Source organism: Contarinia nasturtii, unplaced genomic scaffold (genome assembly GCF_009176525.2).
Source record: "Contarinia nasturtii isolate CC-2019 unplaced genomic scaffold, AAFC_CNas_1.1 Cnas_scaffold_414, whole genome shotgun sequence".
In the NCBI taxonomy this organism is placed as follows: Eukaryota; Metazoa; Arthropoda; class Insecta; order Diptera; family Cecidomyiidae; genus Contarinia; species Contarinia nasturtii.
The window spans coordinates 1,713,574-1,739,012 of NW_022197768.1; the positions used below are offsets into that span (position 1 = coordinate 1,713,574).

The 25,439-nt window shown below is 33.3% G+C and overlaps 1 protein-coding gene across 3 annotated transcripts in view; it reads left to right on the forward strand.

The window, feature by feature from the left end:
* The window catches only part of LOC116338789 (homeobox protein homothorax), a 309,164-nt gene extending 284,633 nt beyond the window's left edge, over positions 1-24,531 (forward strand). For 2 of the 3 annotated variants that reach the window (XM_031764266.1, XM_031764267.1), the window contains 3 exons: positions 10,331-10,389; positions 19,715-19,905; positions 20,092-24,531. In XM_031764266.1, the coding sequence (XP_031620126.1) occupies positions 10,331-10,389; positions 19,715-19,875 (220 nt within the window). In that variant the 3' untranslated portion in view covers positions 19,876-19,905; positions 20,092-24,531. The remainder of the gene's footprint in view (positions 1-10,330; positions 10,390-19,714; positions 19,906-20,091) is intronic. The other variant, XM_031764268.1, reaches the window with a different exon arrangement.
* The last annotated feature ends 908 nt before the right edge of the window (positions 24,532-25,439 follow it).

The window sequence follows — 25,439 nt, forward strand, 5'->3', positions numbered from 1 at the left end:
TATAGAAATTCGTATATGTTTGAAAACGTCGTATAAAACAAATTTGTATTTATTGCATATTGGATAAATATGGTGACTAAAGAAGGCGATTTTTTGGGGATTTTGATTTCGCATATAAATTGTTGTTTGCTGTCAAGCTTACCTTTTTCTACTGTATGGTTTTTTTTCCTCTCTACCATGCATGCAGATGGGAAAATAGATTGGTGTGTGTGTGTGTGACGCCGTGGTTCAGATTTAGATAATAGTCTGAACGAATAACCATTCGAAAATGTGTGCGCTCTGTTGTCCTGATGTAACGGGGCAAACTCGAAGGTTTGCCATTGAAATAAGGGAAAATACTTGCATGCAATATACCATTTGGCTGTATATATTATCAAATGACCAGCGAAGTATGTGAATGTTTCATATGCGATTTCGGATATCAGCATAATTTTTCGGTTTAACTCTATTTGATGCGCTCTTTCTTTGCCAACCGGTGACCGCGTTCATGTATGTGTGCGTGATTTTTTTTTTTGGGTTGTTACCCCCTCTCACTTTCACCTCCTGTACCTATCTCTGACTGGACAAAAGTCATTATATGCAAGAATGGTCATTTCGAAATGGAGATAAAATACAATTGCCGATATGCATACGCTTCATAATACGTGGCTCAATGTTGAACGCACATTAATATTAACCCTTAAGCCAATTTAATTTGAAAGCTAAATGGGATTTTTAACGTTTTCATTTTAATCGAATACACGTTTACTTGTTCATATATTTCCCATGCTTTATATTATGTTTAAATGAAATCTCATTTTGCCTCGACCCTAAAAAAACTGATCGAGATACACACAGCTGTGCTGAGATCGACTAAATGACAAAAAAAAAAAAAAACAATAACACATATAAATACGGGAGAGAGAGAGAAGGAATCATAGTACCAAAAATACAAAATTGTAATATCACAATATTATGATGAGCTAAACAGGAATATAATCGAATATTTATATCATCTTCATCAAATCAACATTAATCTACATTAATCACAGTGCAAAAACAGGCAAAAAGAATGTGATGAAAGATGAAAAAACAAAACTAGAGGATGAATACAAAATGAAATTGATGACGACCATTGTCAGGACAATTTATCGTGTAACTATCGAGCGATTGAAAGAGCAATAGAGAGTGCAAGAAGCTGAATTTAATATTATTGTTAGCATTTGATAATAACTTCACCACCCTCAGACGTATCCATAAAAAGACATAATGATCACCGTCTGTTGCATCGTCATTAAATATGGATACACGACAGAACTGCATCACATCGACATTAGCTTGTGAACTAACACCTCAGAAGTGAGCAGTTCTTAATGTTGCTAACAGATTATCCGAGTTTGATCGACTCAGTGCCAAAGTGGCAAAACAATAAATGAAACGAGAGAAGAAAAAAAAAAACAACAGCTACAACAACAGCGACAGAGAAATGAAAAACAAGAGAGAAAAATATGTTTATAATAGCCTTTATTGAGACTTGGTATAAACAAGCAGTTATCGCAAGCTGTTGCCATTTTTCTCTTGTCATTATACAATATTATTTCATATTCACACTTAATTTTCTCACAAAACTTTTCGTTTCGTTTCGTGTCCCAATCAAAATATAATATAATACAAATTGTTCACATGTGTTGCCGTCTCGTTGTTTAAAATGTATCACACTTGTGCGATAAACCAATCAGAAATGATGTTGAACGAAATATGTATTGCAACCATATTGCACAGATTTTCATACGTGTAATAATAATGAATTGATTGATGTGACCTTCGCACTTATCACATTTTTGTGGAACATTTTTGATGATTTTATTTTCTCATTTCCATCCCTCCGGATTTAACGAAATCGGAACGATAAAAATGGTATTCGAATAAGGTTAAACATTCGGCAACTAAAACGTCTCAATTTTCTTAATGAAACATTTTGAAAATGGTGAATTAAGCTGAGATATGCTATTCGGCTTATGCACTGAGGATTAAGATTAATAATGATACAAAAGTCGCGGATAGAATGTTTGGAGCGCATCTCATTCGCCAAGAGCATTTTCAAGCAAATGAATCACACGCCGCGTATACAGAAATATAGGCGAAAGAAAGAAAAACTACAAATGAATATGAATTCAAACATATAAACATTGTGTATGTGTTGTATTTAAATTAGCCATAAAAAATGTTCGATTCGCGTTTAACATAATCCTGAAATCATTACGTTGATAAATGAATGAGCGTCTTATCGCTAAATACTCGATTTGAATTTGAATTCTTAACACCGTACAATAAATGAACAAACAACAAAATCTTTTGCATGCCATGCGTTTCGCGTTTTTCATATCGGGTTTCATTTCCAATTCCATTTGCTGATAAGAATTTCAATCTATGACATATAGCCGTTTCTTTTGTGCTACACACTGTACGCAATGTTATAAGCATCGCCGAAATAAGGGTATGATTTGTTTGGCTGAAGATGTAAACCCATCGACTGTGTGTATGATACTCTTTCGATTTCATTTATTTCATTTGCCAACATTAAGATGCTTTCAGACACAAGTAATTACTCATCTAATATTCCTGAAAAGGGGTAAGAAGACGATGACTTCATTTCAAAGTCAAACAAAAACACTGCAGCACATCAACCATATCGAAAACAATGGCAGCAGCCAGCGGCTTCAAAACATTTTCTGATAAAGCAAAGTGTTCAATATAATTTTCTTCGTTTGTGGCTGAGTTTTCAGTAGAAAAGCGGTAAATAAAAAATGCTTTGCAAAATCATTAAGTAAAATATGAATGCAAATATAGTGGTGAAAAAGTGTGTGTGCTTTTTTTTTCAAATCAACAATAGACTAAAATGACATATATATATATATATGAGAGCATTGATCGGGTTTGGTTTGGTTTGGTTGAATTTTAGTTTTGGTGTGTGCAATAGCGATGCTGAGAATAGTCAGCAGTCGATATCTACATGCAAACCAACACGAAAGAGATTTGGTATACTGATGATCAGCTTACTACCAACTTTGCTCACACATACACATACATACACGCACCGAAACACACGCTACATGGTTCTGGCTCTGCAAAATTTTTAATAGCCATGTTTACGTTTTGAATCAGCAGCAAATCAGTTAGAGTACACACGCGTGCTACTGTCGCCCCGTCGCCATTCACCACTCACCCGATGTTTTTGTGTTTGTTTGTTGTTGTGTATTTTCTAAACTCGCATTCCGCACATTCAATGAATTTATTTGTGTATGCAAGGTTTTTTTTCCCTGCGCTTAAATGTGGCTCGGTGGTATGACGTCTACCCTCAAAAACAGCATTCACTCATGCATAAGTTGTCACATAGTGATTAATGGGTGTCGAACAAATTGTCTAGAAAAACAGAAGGGGTCATGAATAAAATAAACAGATATTACATCGTTTGCTGTCTCATTCTACTCGCACTTTTTCTCTTTCTATCTTCCATTTTCGATCTGTTTTTCGTCCCATTTTCAACCCGATGCGAAGCAGAACAGCATTGGATATGGATATGTATATGTTTTGTGATTGTGTTAGAGTTGCTCAACACCAGAATGAATGCAAATTGTTAGATACGACAGTATAAGCGATTTTCCTCCATGCTAATGCCAACAACCACATCCAAATACATATCTTAACTGATTTAAACATATACATATACGCGCGGTCACACACACACACACATTTTCGCTCTCGCAAACACACCGCCTATCAAACGGCATTGAGCATTTGGTATTCATCAACCAAACTCCGAACAAAAGCCAAATTCACATTAGAATTTGTGCAATTATTTTTACATGAGATTAGTTCTCGCATCAAATTTTCAAAAAGATAAACCATGAACAAATATAATGGATGCGGTACTGAATAACATTGAGCATATCATACTATCTCGTCTGTCGTTTTTTCCTCCTCCATCGAAATACATTTTCTTTCCGCTTTTTCGAAAAAGGAAAGAAAGAATCCGAAAAATGTGTCGAATGAAAGGAAGTGCGATAATAAAATTAAAAATGTTTCATGTAGCAAGACCAAAAGCAGATACAAATAAGGGAACTGAAACTAAATTAATCGTCAAACGAAAAACGCGAACAAAACGTGCACACCGTGTTTCGATCTCGAACCACAAGAAGTTTACAATACAATTTGATTAATGGTTGGAAAATTTTAATGTTTTCTTCAATTTTTTTTTATATACAAAGTGCATTGGGTTCAGTGAATAGCACATGTGTCTCTTGGTTATTTGTTGTGTGCGCGTATGGGATCAAAATGGTGCACATTTGTACAAAACGAAAGAAAATTATGAAACTGGTATGTTTTCCATTAAAAAGGAGGTTCTCAGTTGTAATCGCGCGCAAATATACACACACAAACACATTTTGTTTCTAAACACTATTATATTCATTATATGACATATCGCTAACGAATTTTGTCAGTTTTTCATACAAACACACACACACACACATATATGAAAACCATTGCATGTAGTTGAATTTGAGCAAAAAGCACACATCAACAAATAATTGCCAAAATCCATTATTCATTCCATTTGAATGTTCACTTAGGTGTTTGAACCCCATAGGTCTGGCATTCGTTGCATATTGAAAATATATCGAAAGATGTGTACACATCGAATCGATCGCATGCAATTTTTCCCGATTAGTCAATTTTCGATCTACATTAAGGAAGCATCCGAATGCGAAACGATGTCTCAACTGAACAATAATTTGGTTTATGAATAAAACAGTCGATAGTCGCTTAATGGGCGTTCAGGGAGCACAAATAATGGCATTTGTTGGTTGGTGTCATCGAATGTGCACTTACATTTTGGGAAAAATTCACTCTCAACAAATCTACACAATAAATAAGCGAGAAAATGCGAAAAATTTTGTTCGATTTTATTTGAAAAGTGCACATTTGATGACAGTGCCGATCTGATGACATCTTTTGCAATTTCATCGAATCGAATCGAATTGGACGGAATCGAATGTTGAATTGCGTTGAGTGTATTGCTTCATTTTCATTTATTCATTTTCATTTAGAATGCTATGTCTGTATTTAGGCATTGCCGTTAAGCTATTAAGGAATATTGCAATGGCGACACATTATACATTTAAACTAGCTGCATTATGGGAAAGCAGAGATGACGATGAGAATGATTTGGCAAGGTCGACAGATATGTATGGAACAAAAATTGAATGGGCAAGAATCAAACAAACAAAATACAGAGAGAAACAGATGAATTGCAGCAATTGAAAGGAACGAATGAAAAAGAAAAAACGACACACTCACACACTTAGAGAGAAAGAAAAACGTAAAAATTCCTAACCCAAACTAAAAGCGAAGAGACGGCATTAAAGCGTTTTGGTAAATGTACGAAAATTGTACACATGGCGATTCATATGTGATATTGCATTTTATATATTATGCATGTCGATGGATGTAAAACCATTTTGTAACCGACTCTAACTTGCTTTTGTACATTTTATAGCAACGACGAAGCAAGTGAACGAATTGAATTGAGGGTAGCGAACGCTTGGAATATGTGCTCATCATACCAATCCAAATGAATAAAAGATATTTGGCTCTTTTTCGAATCCTCAAACCAATCCACAAAGTTGATCCATCTCATTTTCGTGTATCTCAGCTTATAATGTATCCAAGCATTATAAATATTAGATCGAGTTCGTAGGAATAGAGTTGAATAAAAACCAGAAAAGAAGTGAAAAAAAAAAGAACGAAATAAAATAAAATGAAGAGAAAACCGAATGGAATGAAAACACGTACACAAAATGCTTGGGAAGTGAGTGAAAGAGCCAGAAATAGATAAAAGAGTGAAACGATTTGCAACCCTTGAAACATCTTTTGCTATATTGAATATGGTATAATGGGAAGCGCAATGCATTTTTTATGTTCAAAACGCCTTTACTACTGTTTGATGTCATTGTTGCCATCATCATTATCAGCTTGTATATGTATGCATTTCACTAACATTGCAGTGTCAAATATTACATTTTCAATAATTTTCCTCAATATATCTACATAAGTTTTAATACATCTTCATGGTACAGTCAAAACCATAGACTCATGTGGCGCATGAACCAGAGCCCACAGATAAATGTTTCACGTTATACGAGAACCGAACACACACACATACGATTTATGAATAAAAATATTCGTCTCAACCACTTTAGATATATAAATATTTTATTAAATATTACTTACTGTTTGGGTTTTTTTTCTCGCGATGTCACAAACCATGACCCGTTTTGCTTTCACATATTTGCTTTGAATTTACATCGCGAAATCATTATAATTATACTTCTCTTTTTTCGTCATCATTTTTATGCAGAAAATGTGGTTAAACGATCGTTGCCACCGATCACATTCACTCGAAATATTGTCGTTGGTGCATCTATTTTGCATCAAATATGATATACCTAAATTCTATTCTAGGTATGCAGTATGTGCATGGGTTACGAGCTGAATGAGAGCACAGACGAGACGAAGACAAAAAGTACTTTCATATTTGTAATATAAATAATTTATAAAGCTGCGGCAAAAATATTATGCGGCATGCTATTTGCGAAATGGAAAAAAGCTTTGAAATTATGGCGGATAACATGATATTGAAAAAAGTATCATTTTTTTCCCAATATGTATTTGGTTGAATATGCGCGACCTGATGAAAAAAAAAAATAATAATGTTTACACACACAACGCATGGTTTTTCCTTATCGGTTTAAGTTGACGGCACTTTCTAGTTGTGCACTGCTCCACATTGATGACGGTCTGCGGACGGATTCACATTCACACAAAACTCATTCTCATAAAATAATTTTCTGGATTTTTTTTTCTGAAAAAAAAAAATTGCTGTTGCAACAAACGAAAGCGCATTGAACGTTTCACATGTACTTTTTCATTTAAAATTCCATAACTGTCAATATTCGCGGCGTTCGTTCAAACAAGCAATGCGAATATAGACGCGGGATTTTTGTTCTCGACATTTCATATCGCTTGACAAAAAAGGAGTACTTTTTTGTCGGTTCATTGTGTTCGCGGTGCCTCTTTTTGTTGCTTCCTATAATTGTTTTTTTTTTGTCTTCTTTTTTTTGCGATTTGTTTATTTGCTGGCTCAGAGTATAGTATTTTTCGCTGGTTGGGGGTTTTGTCTTGTTTGCCACATCGATTTCTACACGTAGGCTCTGGGCAACGACAGCGACAACCATTTGAAATGTTCGTGTTATGTCGTCATTTCGGCTTGTCGTTAAACATTTATAAATAAATAATATATAATAAAAATTGACGAGTACTGGTAATGCAAGGTAATCGACATCATTTACCTATGTAGTGCATAGCCTGATGTTTTTTCTCCTTTGTGTGGATTGGTTCTTCATTCTCTCTTTTTCTCTTTTTTCTCTCTCTCTCTCTCTCTCTCTCTATCTCTATCTTTCTGTGTTTTTTCTCATTGAATTGTATTTTTTTTTGTGTTGGTTCTCTTGTGTCGTTAGTGCTGCCGGTTTTATTACGTTTTTTTTCTCTCTCTCTCTCTCTCTCATTTCACTAGCATTTTTGTGATTCATTTTTTGCTCTTCATTTGTCGTCCTCGACATTTATTTATTTATTTTCTTTGAGTATTTTTTGTGCCTTCGTTCGCTCGTTTACTATTGGCGAATGCATTTAATATGGGTAATTTTTGTCGTTATTACATATGCTTTGAAATGAAGCGAACGTAAGCGCGCATTCTCTTATTGTTTCATGTTTCGTGCATCGCGCAGCTTCGATGGAGAAGTAATAAGGTTAATGTTGACGAGAATCACAACGAAAATTGAATAAAATAAATTGAATGCTGATTTCGATGTGAGATCATTTACCATAAATATAAAGCTCAGTTTCAGTTGTTGTATCTCATACAGAAATAATGTCATATATATATATATATATTTCGACACAAATAAGAATGTCTGTCTCTCAAGAGCGCCACCGTGGCGCAAATATAAAGTTTTCTATCGCCTCCATAATAAAGCCGGACTTTGAATTTGCGAAATGTGGCTTCGTGCCAATATGAACATAGTTCAATAATCTGGCGTAAAGGCGCTCTATCTGCAAGCCGTATCTACTTTTGGTTTTGCTTTTACAATTTTATTTGCCGAGGTTTGTGTGATATTTTTTTTTCGTTCAACGATATATGTATCCATTTTTATATTATTAAGCGCAACTTTTTCAATATCTTCACTCATTACTGGGATTTCATTTTTCTTCTTATTTTCAAGCTTTGATTTTTCTCTTCGTTCTTTCTCTCTCCGGTTTTTTGCTTCTTTTGCTTTGTTATTATCCAAACTAAGACTCAATTAAGCAAAACAGAAACTTTATTGGTATTCTTTAACAAATTCATTCGATAGAGGTTATTTGTTTTGCCGGTTTTGAGAATGAAACTTAAAAGACAAAGCACACACTCCAATAAAGGTTTTATTATTACATTATTTTATAATACAAACTCAATAAGCATTCAAAAGAAGCGAACCGCTGTCGTTATTACGAATTATTACATTCAATTACTGTTGCCATTTATGACAGCAGACACAGAATCAATTGGGAATTCATTATTTGTTATAATTTAAAAAATCGGCAATATTGTAAGGAAAAAACGATCCTTATTCAGGCCATGCCTTTGATTTCATACTACTTGATGAACATATTCTATATGATATTTAGTAATGAGTAACTTTTATTATTGAATAATTTGAAATTATAAAACAGATTTTTTGTTTCTTAATTTATTCATACTATTAAGAACATTAAAATTTGAATTTGAGCGACAGAGTACAGAAAATGCATACATAGAGATGACTACTGATTTTATTATGCATTTTATTAATGTAACAACGACTTGACTCGAAAATTAACCCCTATCCCCAAAATAAAAAGGCCAATTATTACAAATTTAATTGAAAATGATGTAAAAAATGCAATTCCTTGAAAGATAACCGTAAAATCAAAACGTACACACAAAAAATAAACCTGACAAATCATTTTAGGATTCCTATTAAAATATTAATTTGTAAGGTTTCCTTATAATATGGCAACATTTTATTAGGAAACCTTTAAATAATAAAACATGTTTTGTTTCAACACAGTGAGGTTTTGACGTTTAAGCGCGCCAATTTATTAGGATTCCTGTTAAAATATTGCGATTTTATAAGGAAACCTAACAAATTCATTTTTTAATAGGAATCCAAAAATAATTTGTGGGGTTTATCTCTTGTGTGTAGTGTATGAATAATTTCTGTTAATCTATCGTTGAACAAAAGATGAGAAGACACAGACATAGAATGTGAAAAATGCATGGTTATTTTTCACACGTATAGAAGAAAGTACATCTAAATCATGTGTTTTTCAGCCATCGTTATTGGCTTAAAATAACCACTAGACTGACAATCTAATTCCCAGTTGATCCAAAATCATCTCAATTCCATTTATTTTCGTATTTGCTCATTTCTCGAGACGTAACCGGGCTGCGTATATGTGTTTCAGTCTGTGCGTTCGCATCTGAAATGACATACGGTTCGTGTACTTTTCTCCTCTCATATTCGCATCATCATTTTTACGACAGAATAAAATTGTAATAAAACCGCTATAAAAATGTGCTTTTTTATTGTTACGAATAATTTTTTTAATGTGGTCCGTTGCAACCGCATTTCGGTTGGCCGTGATGCGCATTGTGTTGATTTTGTATTTTTTATGTGGGAGCTCCTTTGGTTTTATGACGTTATATATGGTTGTTGTATTCTATATAGTCTGATATACATATATTCACGTATTTATGAACTGCGCTTTAGTAACACTTTGTTTGTTTTTGTTCGTGTCTCCATTTCGTTGCATATTTGATCCTGATAAGTGATTGACTGTATGCCATCAAAGATGCGACACAACAAATTCATTGATGTGCAAATGTCACACATACTTTTGATCATTATCATCACTATCATCAACGAGAATTAGGAAAGGTCATAAAATTCAACACGATTTTTTACGATATTTATTCAACAGTAGTATAGCAAATAGCATATTTTTCGTGTACCCAATTGAAATGCTCTGATTTGCATAATCACTACCATAAACGACAATTGATGTGTTTGCCTTTTGTTCGCATTTATCCTCTTGCTATGCGCAACAATCCAATAAACATTTTCAAGTTATTACATTTAACAATAGCTTAACAAATTATTCGCATTGAATGTACGTTTTAATTTTCTAACAAATTTTTTTTTTGTTTTCGTTACAGGTTTATTAATGCAAGACGTAGAATTGTGCAGCCAATGATTGACCAATCAAACAGAGCAGGTAAATACAAAGGATACATTTGTTTCCCCGAATAAATTATCAAAATCGCAATTATTGCCATGAATCAATGAAAACCGGAATAAATATACAAGTCCAGAAATCTCGTTTACAAACTGAAACACCAAGTTCATTGAATGCAAAAAAAAAATTGTTAAAAATCAACCATCAACAGTCGACACCAAGATCGATTTCATACATACGATTCAAGACATACGATTCGTGTGCTCGTGCATCGTAAACGGTAACGAAATCCTTCTAATCTCAAATAAAATAGAAGATCCAAATCGAATGATGAAGCAAATGACACAATCGAGAAAGTTGGAAAAAAGGGGGGCGACACCAAAGTCGTAAAATTAAACCATTTTATGATTATTACAATGGCAGGTCTGATGATGCATTAGAGATAAAGTTGATCCAATGTTACAATGAAGGATTCACACAACAACAACATTATTCACAAAAAAAAAGAGAAACAATGGCCAAAGTCAATGGCAAACACATTTCAGAAACATTTTATATTATACTATTAACACATTTGTTTTACCAGCAATATTACTGTGCACAAAATTGAAAATAAACCGAAATAAATGATGGCCATGGCGTTCGATGAAAAGCTATCCGTACAAAATGTTGGAACAATGTTTGGAAGTGATTAGAAAGATTGGCCAAAAGCAACATCTATACGTTCGTGCACGTCTTGAGTAACTTGTCATAATGTTTGTTTTATGGACTCACCTCAAATTGTATGTGGTATAAAACGAATTGAAAATGCCGTTCGTGTGCTGAACTTTTGCCATGCAATATCGATCACAATCAGTTTTTCTCCCAATGTTTCTGTGTTGAAATTTATTAATTAGTCACTATTTTAGTAGACAAAAAAAACATTAAAACAATTAGCGAGCGCATGTTTGCTCTTTAGCGCGGTAATGTGCGATGTGTGTTCATGTTCACACATTGGTCGCATACACTCAATATCCATTTCGTATGCACACAATAATAAAATGCGTTGTATGCGAGCATAGAATGCCCATATTGGGATTTTTAATGTGCGATGCTTATACTTTTTGTCGCTAGTTATGTGTAAAAATCGTGACTTTTCGCTTGTAATGAGCATAGTGATGAACTTGTTTTTTTTTTGCGTTCTCTCCTCTCGTTGTCCCACAAGTGTGTGAATAAGGAAATCAAATGCAAAGAAAACTGCGACCGCATATAGAGTATATACCGAATGATATCGAGACTTGAGACAAAAGAAGAAGAAAAAAAAGACACACTGGCAAACGTAATGAGAAAAGATACACTTAATGGCAATACGTTTCGATAAGAAAATGCACAAATCGGCACAGATTCGATACAAAACCGAAAGATATACCACTTAAATGGTAGTGAACAAGCAATACTGTTGTGACATTACTCGCTTGCACACATACACTTGTTCTGCGTTCAAAGTCTGCACTCTCGTCTATGATGCTGGCCCATTGCACGATGAGACAAAACAAGAATAACACCACCACCGGCAACAACAAAAAAAAAATGTTGTTTTAAACTCAGTTCGCGTCGTGCATTCGTATTTGACCTTTTAAACAATTCATTTTGCATAGTTTTGTTGATTTTGTGAGCATCAAAGTAGAACTTCAAAACCGAAAGTGCCAGTATGTTGCAATATTCCATAATGTGCATCCAGTGTTCTGTGTTAACCATAACAGCAACATCAACACACAGTACAGCCAACAGAGAGTTGATGTTAATGAAAATGATACAAAAATACATACATTTTCCATATCCAGTTCCTGTACAGTGGCTTTATACGTGTCCAGGCTCTTTTTCTGCAGAATATTCAAACTTCAAGCGGTAGCACATGTTCCACTATAAATTGACAATAAAATGGTATCTTTTCACTTGCAAAATGTTTGCATTTATGCGTTATTTTTGTTTATATTAATTAGGGTATCGCTCTTTTTGTCGCCGGATGATGCTTCGTACAATAGCAACTGCTAATGCAACGACGATTTTTTTTTTGTTTCGCTTTGCAAAATGTTCGCAAAAATGGTTTGCCATTGAATCGCAGTTTACTGTCCGGATAACACCCTATACCAAATGTATACCAGTATAACCGATAAATATGTGGTGCAACCGAGAGTAAATACAATATAAAGTGCAAAATCATGTCAACAAAGTTAGATTAATACCACTTTGGCTTACTGTCATTGATGCAATATAATATTGTATTGTTTATTCTATGAACAGGAGTATTAGTCAACTTAGTAATGCAATGCACACAATATACCATATTACAGACTATTTCACTCTCTCACTCTCTCTCTCACACACACACACATTCACAGGACAATATATCACTCGTTCATCTAACACAAATAACCAACATTATCACAAAAGACATAGACTGAGAAAGATTTAACGTGTCTATCTTTCTCTCTTACGCTCACACACACAACCACACTCACACATTCACAATGTGAATCAACTCAAATTCTCTCTTTTAATACGAATGGAATGCATTACTGATAATGATATATGATACCATTACGCTATTTTCATGCCATCTATGTGGACTTTTTTATATGAGTATTTCATGTGCGCCCATCTTTAATTTCTGATTGCAAGCATGCGAGCTACCTTGTGATTCTGTTCAATTCAATATTTTCCTTTAAATTGAAATTTCACTTAAATTCACCACTTCAATGAATTTAACATAACAATTATATAATATTATACACGGGTTTCCAATACAGTTTCACGTTAAAAATGGATGAAATGTGGTTTTGAATTATTATAATCAAATGCGGTCGGCAAATTAATGCTTAACCGCAAAAGTATTTCGTAGAATAGCCACCAATTGGAGATTAGTGATTAAAATGAGTGTGTGTGTGAGCTTACATGGAATGTGATTACACGTAGAAGGTAAGGGATAAATTCAAGAAATGTTATATGGTCTCATTCAAAGAAACACGCTCAATTGACCCATGAGTAACATTTATCAAAATCCTTTTAAATTTTGATTGAGCGTCCAAGTGACGAATTATAAATGTATTGTCAGATGCGTTAAGCACGAAAAGTTTTGTAAAACATATGAATTTAAATCTTAATCACGCAAATGCAATGTTTTTGTTTGATTTGAAACACAAATTCAGGTCATCGATGTTGCCACTTTACTTGGTGGATGCGAATGGATCAATTAATTGCAATGTGATGTATGTTTTAATGTTTCACAATCGAATTGCCGCGTTACGCGCCTTTATGACAATAATCGGCAATGGTGGACAAGGTACACAGTTCAGACGCTCGTACGCATATAAAACGGTACGCCATTTGAGTGTGTGTGTTTGCGTTTTGTACTCACATAAAGTAATGAAGCGGCGATCAACTCATTGGAGAGGTCATAAAGCTAAACTAGTACCTGAATTTAACAACTTGGGCCATCATATGTCGTTTGGTTATGTCTTTACAACCACAATAATTGGTTTAGTTTTCGCTTCTGTGCGTCGACCAAGTGGCACTCATATCCACTTTTATTCACAATCCACACACTCTATGCATATCCATTCCATATTGTACAGATGCAAACTAGCACAGTTTGGGGAATAATTAGCGATACCCAAATCATTTATCATGAACGGTTCAGCATGCACACAATCGTACATTAATAAAACAAAGAATTCACATAAAATTAGAAATGAACCGACGAACGGGAGCTAGAAAATGTTAGAGAACCGTGCAAATGTGCTTTGAAAAAGGCGGTCAAATTGTGAAACACCATATCCAAAAACGAAATCCAAGCAACAAAATGTAGAAACCCATAAACGGTTCACTAATTAAGAAACTGGCTACTTGAAAACGAAGTGAAAAAGTCGGTGCAACACACACACAAAAACACTGTTGATCGTTATATTAGTGTCATAGGAGTCGTTAAGAATGCCATTTCACGCACATTTGATTTGCCAAAGTCAATAAAACTCTTAGGCTCTTGCCGTTGTTTTTCTCGTCCGGTCGACGGGCATCTTTTGGACATAAATCTGTCATGGGCTTCCAACGCAAAAGTTCCCTCTATTATCAAATGATGTTTACAGATGAAGAAAAAAAAATCATTTTCGGTTCAATTTCAGATGAACACAACGATAAATTTACGATTACATATCGGCCGGGGAAAAAACACTGGTGTTTGCTGTATTTATGTTTGCCAGCCGCTGCCATTTTGCTAAACAATTTTTGGTCGAATGAAAAAGCACAAACTTTTTCACGTCCGCACGAACTTTTAATTTCATCGGAAAAACTTTGATGTGGCCGATTCCATTTTAAATAATTCAGTCCAATGAAATGAAAACTTTTGAATGTATTGATGCACGTGTTGTAGAAGCGTTTATAAATCAAGATCAGTTTGTTCTCTTTCGTTCGTTCGTTTGCCCGCTTTTTTTTCGGAAATGAATAAATAAATAAATAAATAACTAAATGATAGAAGGTACACTTGCAAACATCGACTTTCTATTCAATGGTAAAGAGAATACATCGATTTTCAGGAGCCTGGGATCCACCTAAAGAGAGTAAGAGAGAAAGAGATCTGTAGTGCACTTATGGATGCGTGTGTGTGTGTGTGTGAAATGCTTATTCTAGCATAAATAAAACCCATAAATTATTATATAATGTTACAAAAGAATTTAGCAAAAATAGATATAGAGCAATGCTATCCGTACCAGGGGAAAAATGAAAGTAAAAGGCCAAGTGGATACCGAAAATATTCGAAAAGAAAGAGCAGAGAACCAATAACATAAATATCAGGAAAATGAAACAAAAATTACGCGAAATACAGCTAACAAGTAGAAAATAAATACTTCAACACAAAGAATGCGAAAAAAGCGCAAACGGAATAATCACAAAAGGATCGATGATACCAACAAAAGCATTAATAACGTCACAGCAAATACGCAGATCTTTCGTTTCATATGCTTAGAAAGCGATAACTTTCGAATATTAAGGAAAAAGGAAATGCGAACCGGAACTTTTAACAGCGCCAAGAAATCGAGCATTGTACGCTTTCAATAATACCAATCTTGATCCCATATTCGCGACAGCTTATTGCATGAAAATAACGGTAACATGAATTGAACACAATGTTGAATGCGACATCACTTCATATATATGTAAAATGCAAAACATCCAAGATTTTCATAACAGAATAAATATGATGCAATCTATGTTTGAAGTGCACATAAATACTGAATTTTCGATACGGCTCCACCGAATATAATCGCATTGAAATACCAAACAATATCGCCATACAAAAGATCCTGCCACATAATCGAGTCTTACGATAAAGCAACGAAGGAAGTTTTGTTCATTCAGTTTGCATTTTTCACACACACACACATTTGACATCCCCATCCAAAGCATTTCAAATAGTAAACAAATGAACGACCGCATTGTATAAACTTTACAATAAAAAAAATGCTTAAATTTACATGCAGCTTCAGTCAGAACCACTTGTGATCGTGGCATATCGTGTCGCGCATATTTTTGTCATTCCAAATAGTTTGTGGCTATATTTGTTTTACAATGGAGCCAATGTTGCAGCTGTAATTTCTTAAGCACATTCGCATTCATATAAAACTGATTACGAATAATTTATGGATTCCATATTAGCTACACGTATCCGGCTTGAACATTGTTGATTGCGTTTCATTTGATATATTTCGTGTTTAAGTCACATTGTGTCGACTTTCGTTCAATTTGTTCAATAGCAAGCTTTAATGTTTAATGTAAAGTCGACCATTGCTAATTACTTCAGCACCAATACAATTTGATCGTAACCATCATCTTATTGAGATTTTTGGTGTGCATCGCACGCAAATAACCAAACGTATACATGTATATGTTTAGCGTAATTTTATCAATGTGGTCGAATAGATTTCTTTGCTCCTCATATCCGATGGAGATTGTGAAACAAGCGAAACAAAATTTATGACGGTAAATTTGTCCCAAAACAAACACAATCCATCGATACAGGTGATTGAGAAAATGTTGACGACGACCGATACTAAACAGAGAGAACCTTTTCATGTTCAAGACCTAGCAGAGCAATTGAAGTAGTTAAACTGTTCTTTGCTTTCGAACTCAACATACTCGGTTTTTGTAATGTTGTTGTTTTGTTGAATATGTTGACTAAAAGTTAAGAGTCCTCATCAGGCGATAATCTAGTCGTAAATCAATGTTCTTCCTGTATATGTATACAATGTGCGTGGTTTCGGAAGACAAATAATAAAACAAACGGCGTTCAACAATGGATGCAATGTTTTATTCGATCTTTGGTCAAGTAAAAGCTTTTATTTGCATGTGCACGTTAGTTTCTTCCGATATTTTTATCTATTTTCATGTGATTTTCAAATCGGAGCGAAATAAAAGACAAAACAATAAAGAGAATGCGATAGAAAATGCCAACGTCAATGCAAGCGAAATCACATCGTTCATATAATGTTCATATCCTTCAACATATCTTTCGATTTGATAGAGGCACTTTATATGAGATATACGAATAATAAAACAACTTCAGATTATTCGAAAATCTAAGCCACGCACTTATCGCACCACAATGGAATTCGTAATCGAAACACGAGCCCCATATTTATTAGGCATCATTGTGCAATGGCTCTGGGTCAAAAACAATGAAATTGATTCGCTCTACGTAAAAATTGGATATTGCAAGAGAGTGAGAATAAAAAAAATAAGAGAAAGAAGTCGAGATGGCCGAACGACGGCGGAAGCTGGAAAATTTGTATGTTTATGTGAATATGAGAAGTGGGTGGTCGATTGTTGAATATGTGCATTTGCTTCCATTTGCTTTGCACACATTTAGGAAATTGAAAACAAATACCTAGCATTCATCGAACGTCGCATTAGTTGTTAGCAAGCGAATGATGCAGCATAGTGTGCCAATAGCAATCTAAAAGCAACTGAATTAGTATGAAATTTTGTGTGTGTGTGCGCCTGTGAATGTGGTGGCTGGCGAATGAGGAAAATATAACGATATTGCTTGATTGATTACCACATACTTTGTGCTTACGATATGGTTGTTATTCAGGATTTTCATCGTCGTCGTCGTCGTCGTTGTCGTTGTCGTCGTCTAATGTTTCTATATATGGCTTTCATTTCAATGCTTTCCGCATTTCATTTTATTCAGCTATTATAATGCTCAATGTATGCGTATATGGAAAAATGCTGTGAAACGGAAAATGCACAAGAGATGATGTGTGCTAAATAAAAAGGGGGCAAACAAAAAAGGAAACGAAATTCGAAACAAGAAACAAATGCGAAACGATTTAAGATGAAATCGGAGCAAGGAACCTTGTCGAAGGAAAACTATTTTTGTATTGAATGTAAATGCATGCTTGATGTGGCCCGAATAATGTTTTTAAATTTTATTCCATCCATCCGTCTTTCCGTCAAAACTTTGCGATGCCAACATTCTCACAAATGGGCCGTGCTCTTACATAAAGCCCGAAAACAATCAATTTTGAAGCGATGGTCTTGTAATGTGGCAATGTTCCAGCAGATTAACTAAACAATTTTCAACGCATTTATGAAAATTAAAAAAAAGACGGCGCACAATGAATCGAAATTAAGAGCCAAATTCGAAATTTTTATGAAATTGTCCGACACTCGAGAACCTTTTGATAAAATTCATTTGATAATATGATGATTAAGAATACAATTTCTACATCCAATCGCAATCAAAGCACATATTATTTATACAACATATGTATGTTGCTTGAACGTTGAGTGGTTTTCTCTAGAGTTGGAAGTAAAATATATGGAAAAACAAAGTTATAAATACTTTTTTATTTTCACTGCACGTAAAGTTCAAATGAAAAAGTGAAATAGAATCCAAAAATGTTCTCGTGCTTTCATTTTTGCTTTAAAAAAAAAAGATGCACATTTCGGACGTTACGTTGAATGGAGTGGATGACAACGAAAACAAGTGCGCGCGAGAGGAAAAAAAATGATAATCCATACATCATAAGTTGCTGGCGCACGAATGTTTTCATGCAAATATAATATCGTTTTCTTTGAAAATTATGTTTGTAAAGATGCAAAGTGTTTGAGCACGAAGTGGAGGTGGGTGTCTTTCTGTGCTGAAAAATGAAAAAGTGGCAACAAAATAGTGAAAAGATCGTGAATATTTTATAAGTGTGGATATATTTGCTCGTGTATGATACATTTTTGCTTCGAAATGCGTGCAATCGATGGTGAGCGTCATTTTCTTCTTGATGTTCAGGAATTTTCGCAGAACATAAATTTTACCTTTTTCGCTATCAAACACACAAGTTTTGCATCTTAAATTATCCGCATCCCTTATTCTGTGCTTCTCTTTCATATTCGAGCGCAAACAGTTTTGCATCAAAAATTACCACATCTCTCAGATATGTGCTTCATACTTTCTTCAATAACCACGTTGCCGTCGCTTTTTCATCTTTTCTCGTTTTCTTTCTCATGTTTTTTTCCCTTCATCTCCTCTTCATTTCATGTTCCATGCATCTAGCTCCCGTTTTCTTGAAATTCGTCCTCATTTCAACAACCAATTTCAAGTTCTACGGAACATCGACGAAGTGAAAATAAGAAGAGCAAAAAAAAAAAACAAATGTTCATTCCATGTTGGTTTTTGCATTATGTTTTAGCAATGAGACGCGATGGCATCAGTGACACTCACAGAAATACAGCCAACGCACCCGGGATTATGTTCAAGCAAATAAATAACAAAATTTTTAATATTTAATATGATACATCCGTTATCATAATTTAAAGGTGTTAAGCTACAACATGTGAGAATGGCACCAAAAACGCAACACTTATCACAAAAGGCACACATCTCACAACAATAACAACAATAACATCGAGCATCGAAACGTTTTCGATGTCGGTAGCCTTATATTCGTCTTACATACTCTTATTTTTTTGCTCACATACACTATATCCCTCTGCTATTCGGATCACACGAGATACTACGATAAATAAATAAATACGAACGGATCTGGCATTTTTTTTTTATTTTGCAGCAAATAAAGGTGTTTGCGATGCGATCTTTTACATACAAAAAATGAAAAATAAAATAGGGCTCAGAAATACTCTAGTTATATTCAAGCGGAAATGTATTTCATACAGATGACGCAATAAATACGAATATTTCATATCATCATTTTAAAAGAAATATTCGAATGGCAAATGCGATTTTGAATAGGGCATTTTTCGACGATTCTTTCAAGTCGTCGAGCTTTTTGCATTTCGACTCGAAAGACTAATCCGTATTTTATTTTTTAAACAGTTTTTACTCCACACGCAGGACCATCGGCAGCATATCCAGAAGCAATGGGATACATGATGGATGGACAAGCGCATATGATGCAAAGACCTCCAGGTGATCCAGGCTTCCATCAAGGTTACGCACACTATCCACCAGCAGAATACTACGGACACCATTTGTAATTGCCATTTTAAGTGTGTGAACGATTTTAGGTAAGCTCTTCGAACTGATTTATTATAATTATTGTTTGAATAGTTTAAAAATCCAAATTTTGAATGCGAATTTTGAATTCATTCCATATAAACAATCCACGACATTGTACTTTCAATGGCTATAAAATCAACATTGATAATTGAAAACAAAACCTCAACTAATCTCATTTAATGTTTTAATTTCAGAATATCAAATTCTGCCCCCAGTGAGCGTGTTGCATATAAAACAAACGAATAAAAAACCACAAAAAAAAGAACACAATTCAATAACATTTAAATTAATGGAAAATTCAATGGAGAAAAAGAATCACATGTTACCAATCAATTTACTTTAATTCGTGCATTTTTGTTCAAGAGAATCAGCAATAAATGTGTCTCTGAATAAAAATCCATCAAGAAGAGAAGCAAAAGATGATGAGCCATTTACGGCACAGGACATCGATACGAATTTACACAAAGACCTCGAGCCATTTCATTATAGCATATAGTGAAAGTTGTGGATCGGGCACGAGACACAGCACCAGAAGCATTTCAAATAAACAAAAAAAATAAAAATGAAAAAAATCAGAAAATTTAAAGGTGAAATCACTGAACAAGAATGGAGGGTAATATATGTATATGAAATCTACGAAAGAATTTAGATGTGGCGCTATCAATGCAATTAGGTCATTAGACGTAATGAGAAAAAAAAACACACACACACATAAATTTATGGAATAGTTATATGCATACAGATGGAGAGAAAAAAAAATGAAAATGGAAGGCAAAAAATTATGAAATCTTATATTTAAGTGAATTATTTTAAAAATAATTAAAGTATGTAATAATAATTAATGATCATATTGATAGAAGTGAAAGTAATGTAGAATAGAGATGCAACAAATGATCTTGATAGAAAATAGTTAATACAGACAGATGAAAATGAAGTGAAAGGAATAGAAGAAAAAAAATTGAGAGCAAATGCGCGTGAAAAATACGTAAATACACCTTCAGCTAAACTTACGCATCCCTTACACAGTTAGACATTTAAAAAGCAAAAAAAAAACACTTTCACACGTTAATTATATTAGCAAGAAGAAAAAAAAGAACAAAGGTATGGACAGATTCTGGTGCATGTGAGCATACAATATCCGAAGAAGTGAATGAAGCGTAGTTTTGAAGCGCTTTATCAACGATCATTAGCATAAAGCACACGTTTAATTAGTTATAACCCTATGAATGATAGAAAAAGGCTCGCCAATGTGTCACATATATGTATTCATATACATACGAACACACAAACACACTTATACATATGAAAACAACGAGATGTGTTCTATTTTTCCTCTCTTTTTTGAAAATCGGTTTTCTGTCTGCATTCGACTAAACATTTTGTGCTTTTGTTTAAGTAAATCAATTTGTAAAAAGTAAATATAATCGTGAACTGAACGGGAAATGAATGAAACAAAAAAAGCGATATAAAATGGCAACTGAAGGGCAGCTCTTTCAAACCTAAATTTAAACAAAACAAAAAAAAAATCACAATCACAATGAGACGGGAAAGCATTGCAAATGTATTGAATATTTTATAAAGTGTGTGTTTTTCTATTGTTTAAATATCGAATTTGATCTATTCTAACATTTTCTTTTAAAACATACTGTGTTCGTTGCTTTATTTGTGGTTCACGGTCTATGATCAGGGGCTGAATGTTTGTCATGTGGCAAGATAAGTTGAAATTGAAGAGACTATCTATCATATTTTAAATTTCTTGCTACAAAAAAAAAACTCAAACTGTATACATGTATAAATATTCGTGAGTTTGGCTGAATAGAACTTTTGCGCTAGATAATAGACACACAAACATTCACACACACACAACAAGTGAAGTATGTTATTAATTTGATGTAAAAACCGTTTGTTCTTCTTCTTTTTTTTACATAAACGCCGGCACAAATCAGGATTGAATGCTCTGATAGTATTCGATCAATTTAAAATTATTGTTACAGTTTATTTTTCAGTGAGATACAGACTCTGTGTACAAATATGTATGTAATGTAGGAAACGAATGATGACATAGGGAAAATGAGAGTTAGAAGAAGAGAATAAAAAAACAAAAGGAAAAAAGCAAGGAAATTTTAATTGCAAATAAGTTTATCCTTAAATGTAATTTATACTAAAGTATGAATAATCTAAGAAGATGGCATAGTTTAATGCAAAAAACAAAAGAAAATGCTTTTTTTTCATTAAACTAAATGAAAGTGGGCGAGAAAAAATGAAGAAGAGAAATAGAATTATGTGAAACACGAGCAAGTGGTACAGAATACTTATAAATAATTGTGAATGATATATAAAAAAAGGAAATACATGGATTTAGTTTGTTTAAGGTTCAGAAAACATCAGTTGCAAGCGTTACACTGAAAAAATATACTGAAATAAGCTAAATATTCTTCAAAGAGTTGACAACATAGAAAAACAACAAGTGTAAGCATAAGATGTAATAATTATCTATAACAATAGTAATAATTATGATAGTAATAATACATGAACTATGGAGGAAAAAAAGGTGAAATGGTGATGATGATGATTAATTATTATTGATTAAAAAAACACACACACAATTTAGATATAAATGATAAACGCAACCAACACATGAAATGAACATTTTTGATCTAAAGCGAAAATAAACAAAGGTAAATCGTCACGAAAGCTTCAAACAACAAACAAAAATCTAAACTACAGCAATGGTTTACTAATAGAAATTTACACCAACACAATCACAATCACACACACACAAAACGATAAATGAAATTATTAGCGTAAAAAATTAATCTTTAATAATAAACAAAAAAAAAATGAAACAAAAATTATTCTTTAGTAAGAAAAAAGGAACCCCAATTTTGAGTGAAATAGATGACATTTTCACGAAAATTAAATACAAAAAAAAAGCATTGCGCATAGGCAGAACGCATCAGAAACAAAGCAAAAACAAAAAAAACATACCGTGAAAAACATAGTGTGTTGACCAATTTTTGGACTTGTAACAGATCAAAATATGGTGAATATTCCGCAAAAAATACCAACCAGAAAACTACTTTTGAAGATCAATCAAGACTTGCGAACATTTGACATCTTAACATTTTTGGATAATCGATCAATCAACCAATAAATACCATATTCGAAAGGAATATGGTTAAAGTCGGTAAATGAAATCATTTTGGAAATATTATTTAAATGTCATTTCGTTCATTAAATCCGGGGCACATAAATCAGAAAAATGAATCAAAACGATAATCGAATTTCACACGAAATGCCAAGGTGTCAAAATTGAATTTAACTTATCGTTTGATATGCTTGCGTTTATTGACAATTTCTTTCAATCAAAAAGTTTCATTCAACAATAAAGGTGGTGACCTGATTAGAAAAAAGAAACGATATTGAAAAATTCATTCACTACTCTTTTGGACGGTGATACGTTTTATGTTTTGTTTAAAATTCACTCAAATTTCAATTGATTGAAAAATTGGTGAATTCAAGAAATGTCCACATGCATAGAATTGTCATGTCATTTTCATTAACGACTTTCCCAACGAGGAGCTTTTATAATCATTCTCCACTGATATGAATTTAATATGAATCACACAATTGACATGCACATTCTTAGACGTGATAAATATCACTTTCTTCATACACAAACATAATAAACCGACAAAACACACATACACACAAACACATGCACAAATTCATAATTTAAAATTGTATACGAACTTAGTGTCATTACTTGAAATTAGAATTTGCTTTATGTACATTTTTTTCCAGTCAATAAACGATGTATGAATCGAACGGAATATAGATTAAATTTATAGAAAGACTTACTCAATCGATCAATGTATACATACAATAACTTGATTTGTTCGACACACACAACAAAAAAAAACAAAAAGAGTTTTTGAATTTTGTTTACTTCCAAAAAAAAATAACTATATATTTTTCATCATAATGGCATATCGGAATATGCATGGAACAAAATTGATAAATAGATAGAAGGGTTAACGAGGAGCTCAAGCCACAACGTATTGCTAATGGTCACCACACTTTACCTTTAACTGACACTGCAAATTAAAATTCAATGAATTCATATCATCGAAGCGTATAAGTTATTGATTTGCAGATTTTGTCAGCAAAGGCAGTCAATCCAAAACATGCTTTTTCCATTTTTCAACTCTTCCACACACATACTTTTCGCCAATGCACAACCTGATTTAGCGATGTTTGTCAGTGTAAGAATTGCTCGGAACGATGAAACTAAACATATTTCATTTTGCGGATAAAAAACAATGCTCTTTCGATACTCAAACGTAGCAAAGAAATCGAAATTTTTTTGGAAACATTAACGAAAGTAACTAAAAAAAAAAAACAAATGAAACTAAACGAAGAGAAAACCTTCAAGTAATTGATAAAATATGTATACCATTTTGGCTGTTTTATTTTTCTTCGATGTCAGAATAAAACCTTTGATTGATCACTACACTATTCGCCTTAATCATGTATACGACGAATCTTCGAATTAACAAAAAAATGTGAAACAAAACGAAAATTAAAAAAAAAAAAATATTTAAAGTGCTAACTGTAGGAATTCACAGACAACACAGATATACAAACACACTAACACACATCCCCAAAACAGAAACACCGAAACACTTGCGTATAAAATATAAATCAGAACCACATTCAAACAAATAAATTCACTTCCTATCCCCGTTTTCTTCCCGTCTCCCTCCCACCCACATCACACACACACACACACACACGAGCGCATTCAATACCATTGAAATAAGTCAAAACATAAGTTGAGAAATTTGAAGAAACAAAACACAAGAATTCAAGAAATACAGAAAATTTAATGCAAGTAGCAAAACCGAGAAGAAGAGAGAAAAACTGCAAATGAATTTAAGAATTTACGATTACTTTAAGGATACTATAAATGTTTAATGAGTTCATCATACGATTTATAAATTAAACTTGCTGCAAAAAGATGAGACAAAAAAAAAACAAACCCACAAAAATTATAACAACAAAAAATATTAATAATATTAATATGCTAACGATATAAATTTAAATTTGAAAAGAGAAAAAAATGAGAAGAACAAAATCATATTGTTGTCACATGTCACATGTATGTATTTCCATGATTTTAGAATTAATAAAAACAAATACGATTTAAAAACAAAACTCTTTTTTTTTTTTCATTTTTTGGTCAAAAGTATATATTAAGTCTTTTAGCTATCTCGCATTGAATGTGCAAGCAAGCAAGGTAAGTACAACGGAATATTGCAACATTGAATGAAAAAAATTACGTCAATTTCATGTTTGGTATGTTCAATTTGCTCTTGCTTATTTATGTTTTACGCTTTTTGAAAAGGTGAAAGATTATTGCTGATCGCACTACTAAGTTAACAACCATTTTGCACAAACACATACAAACATACAGGTGCAATCAACTTCAATGGCTACGTTATTTAATTACAAAATTATTCAGAAGGATGTTTCATACCTT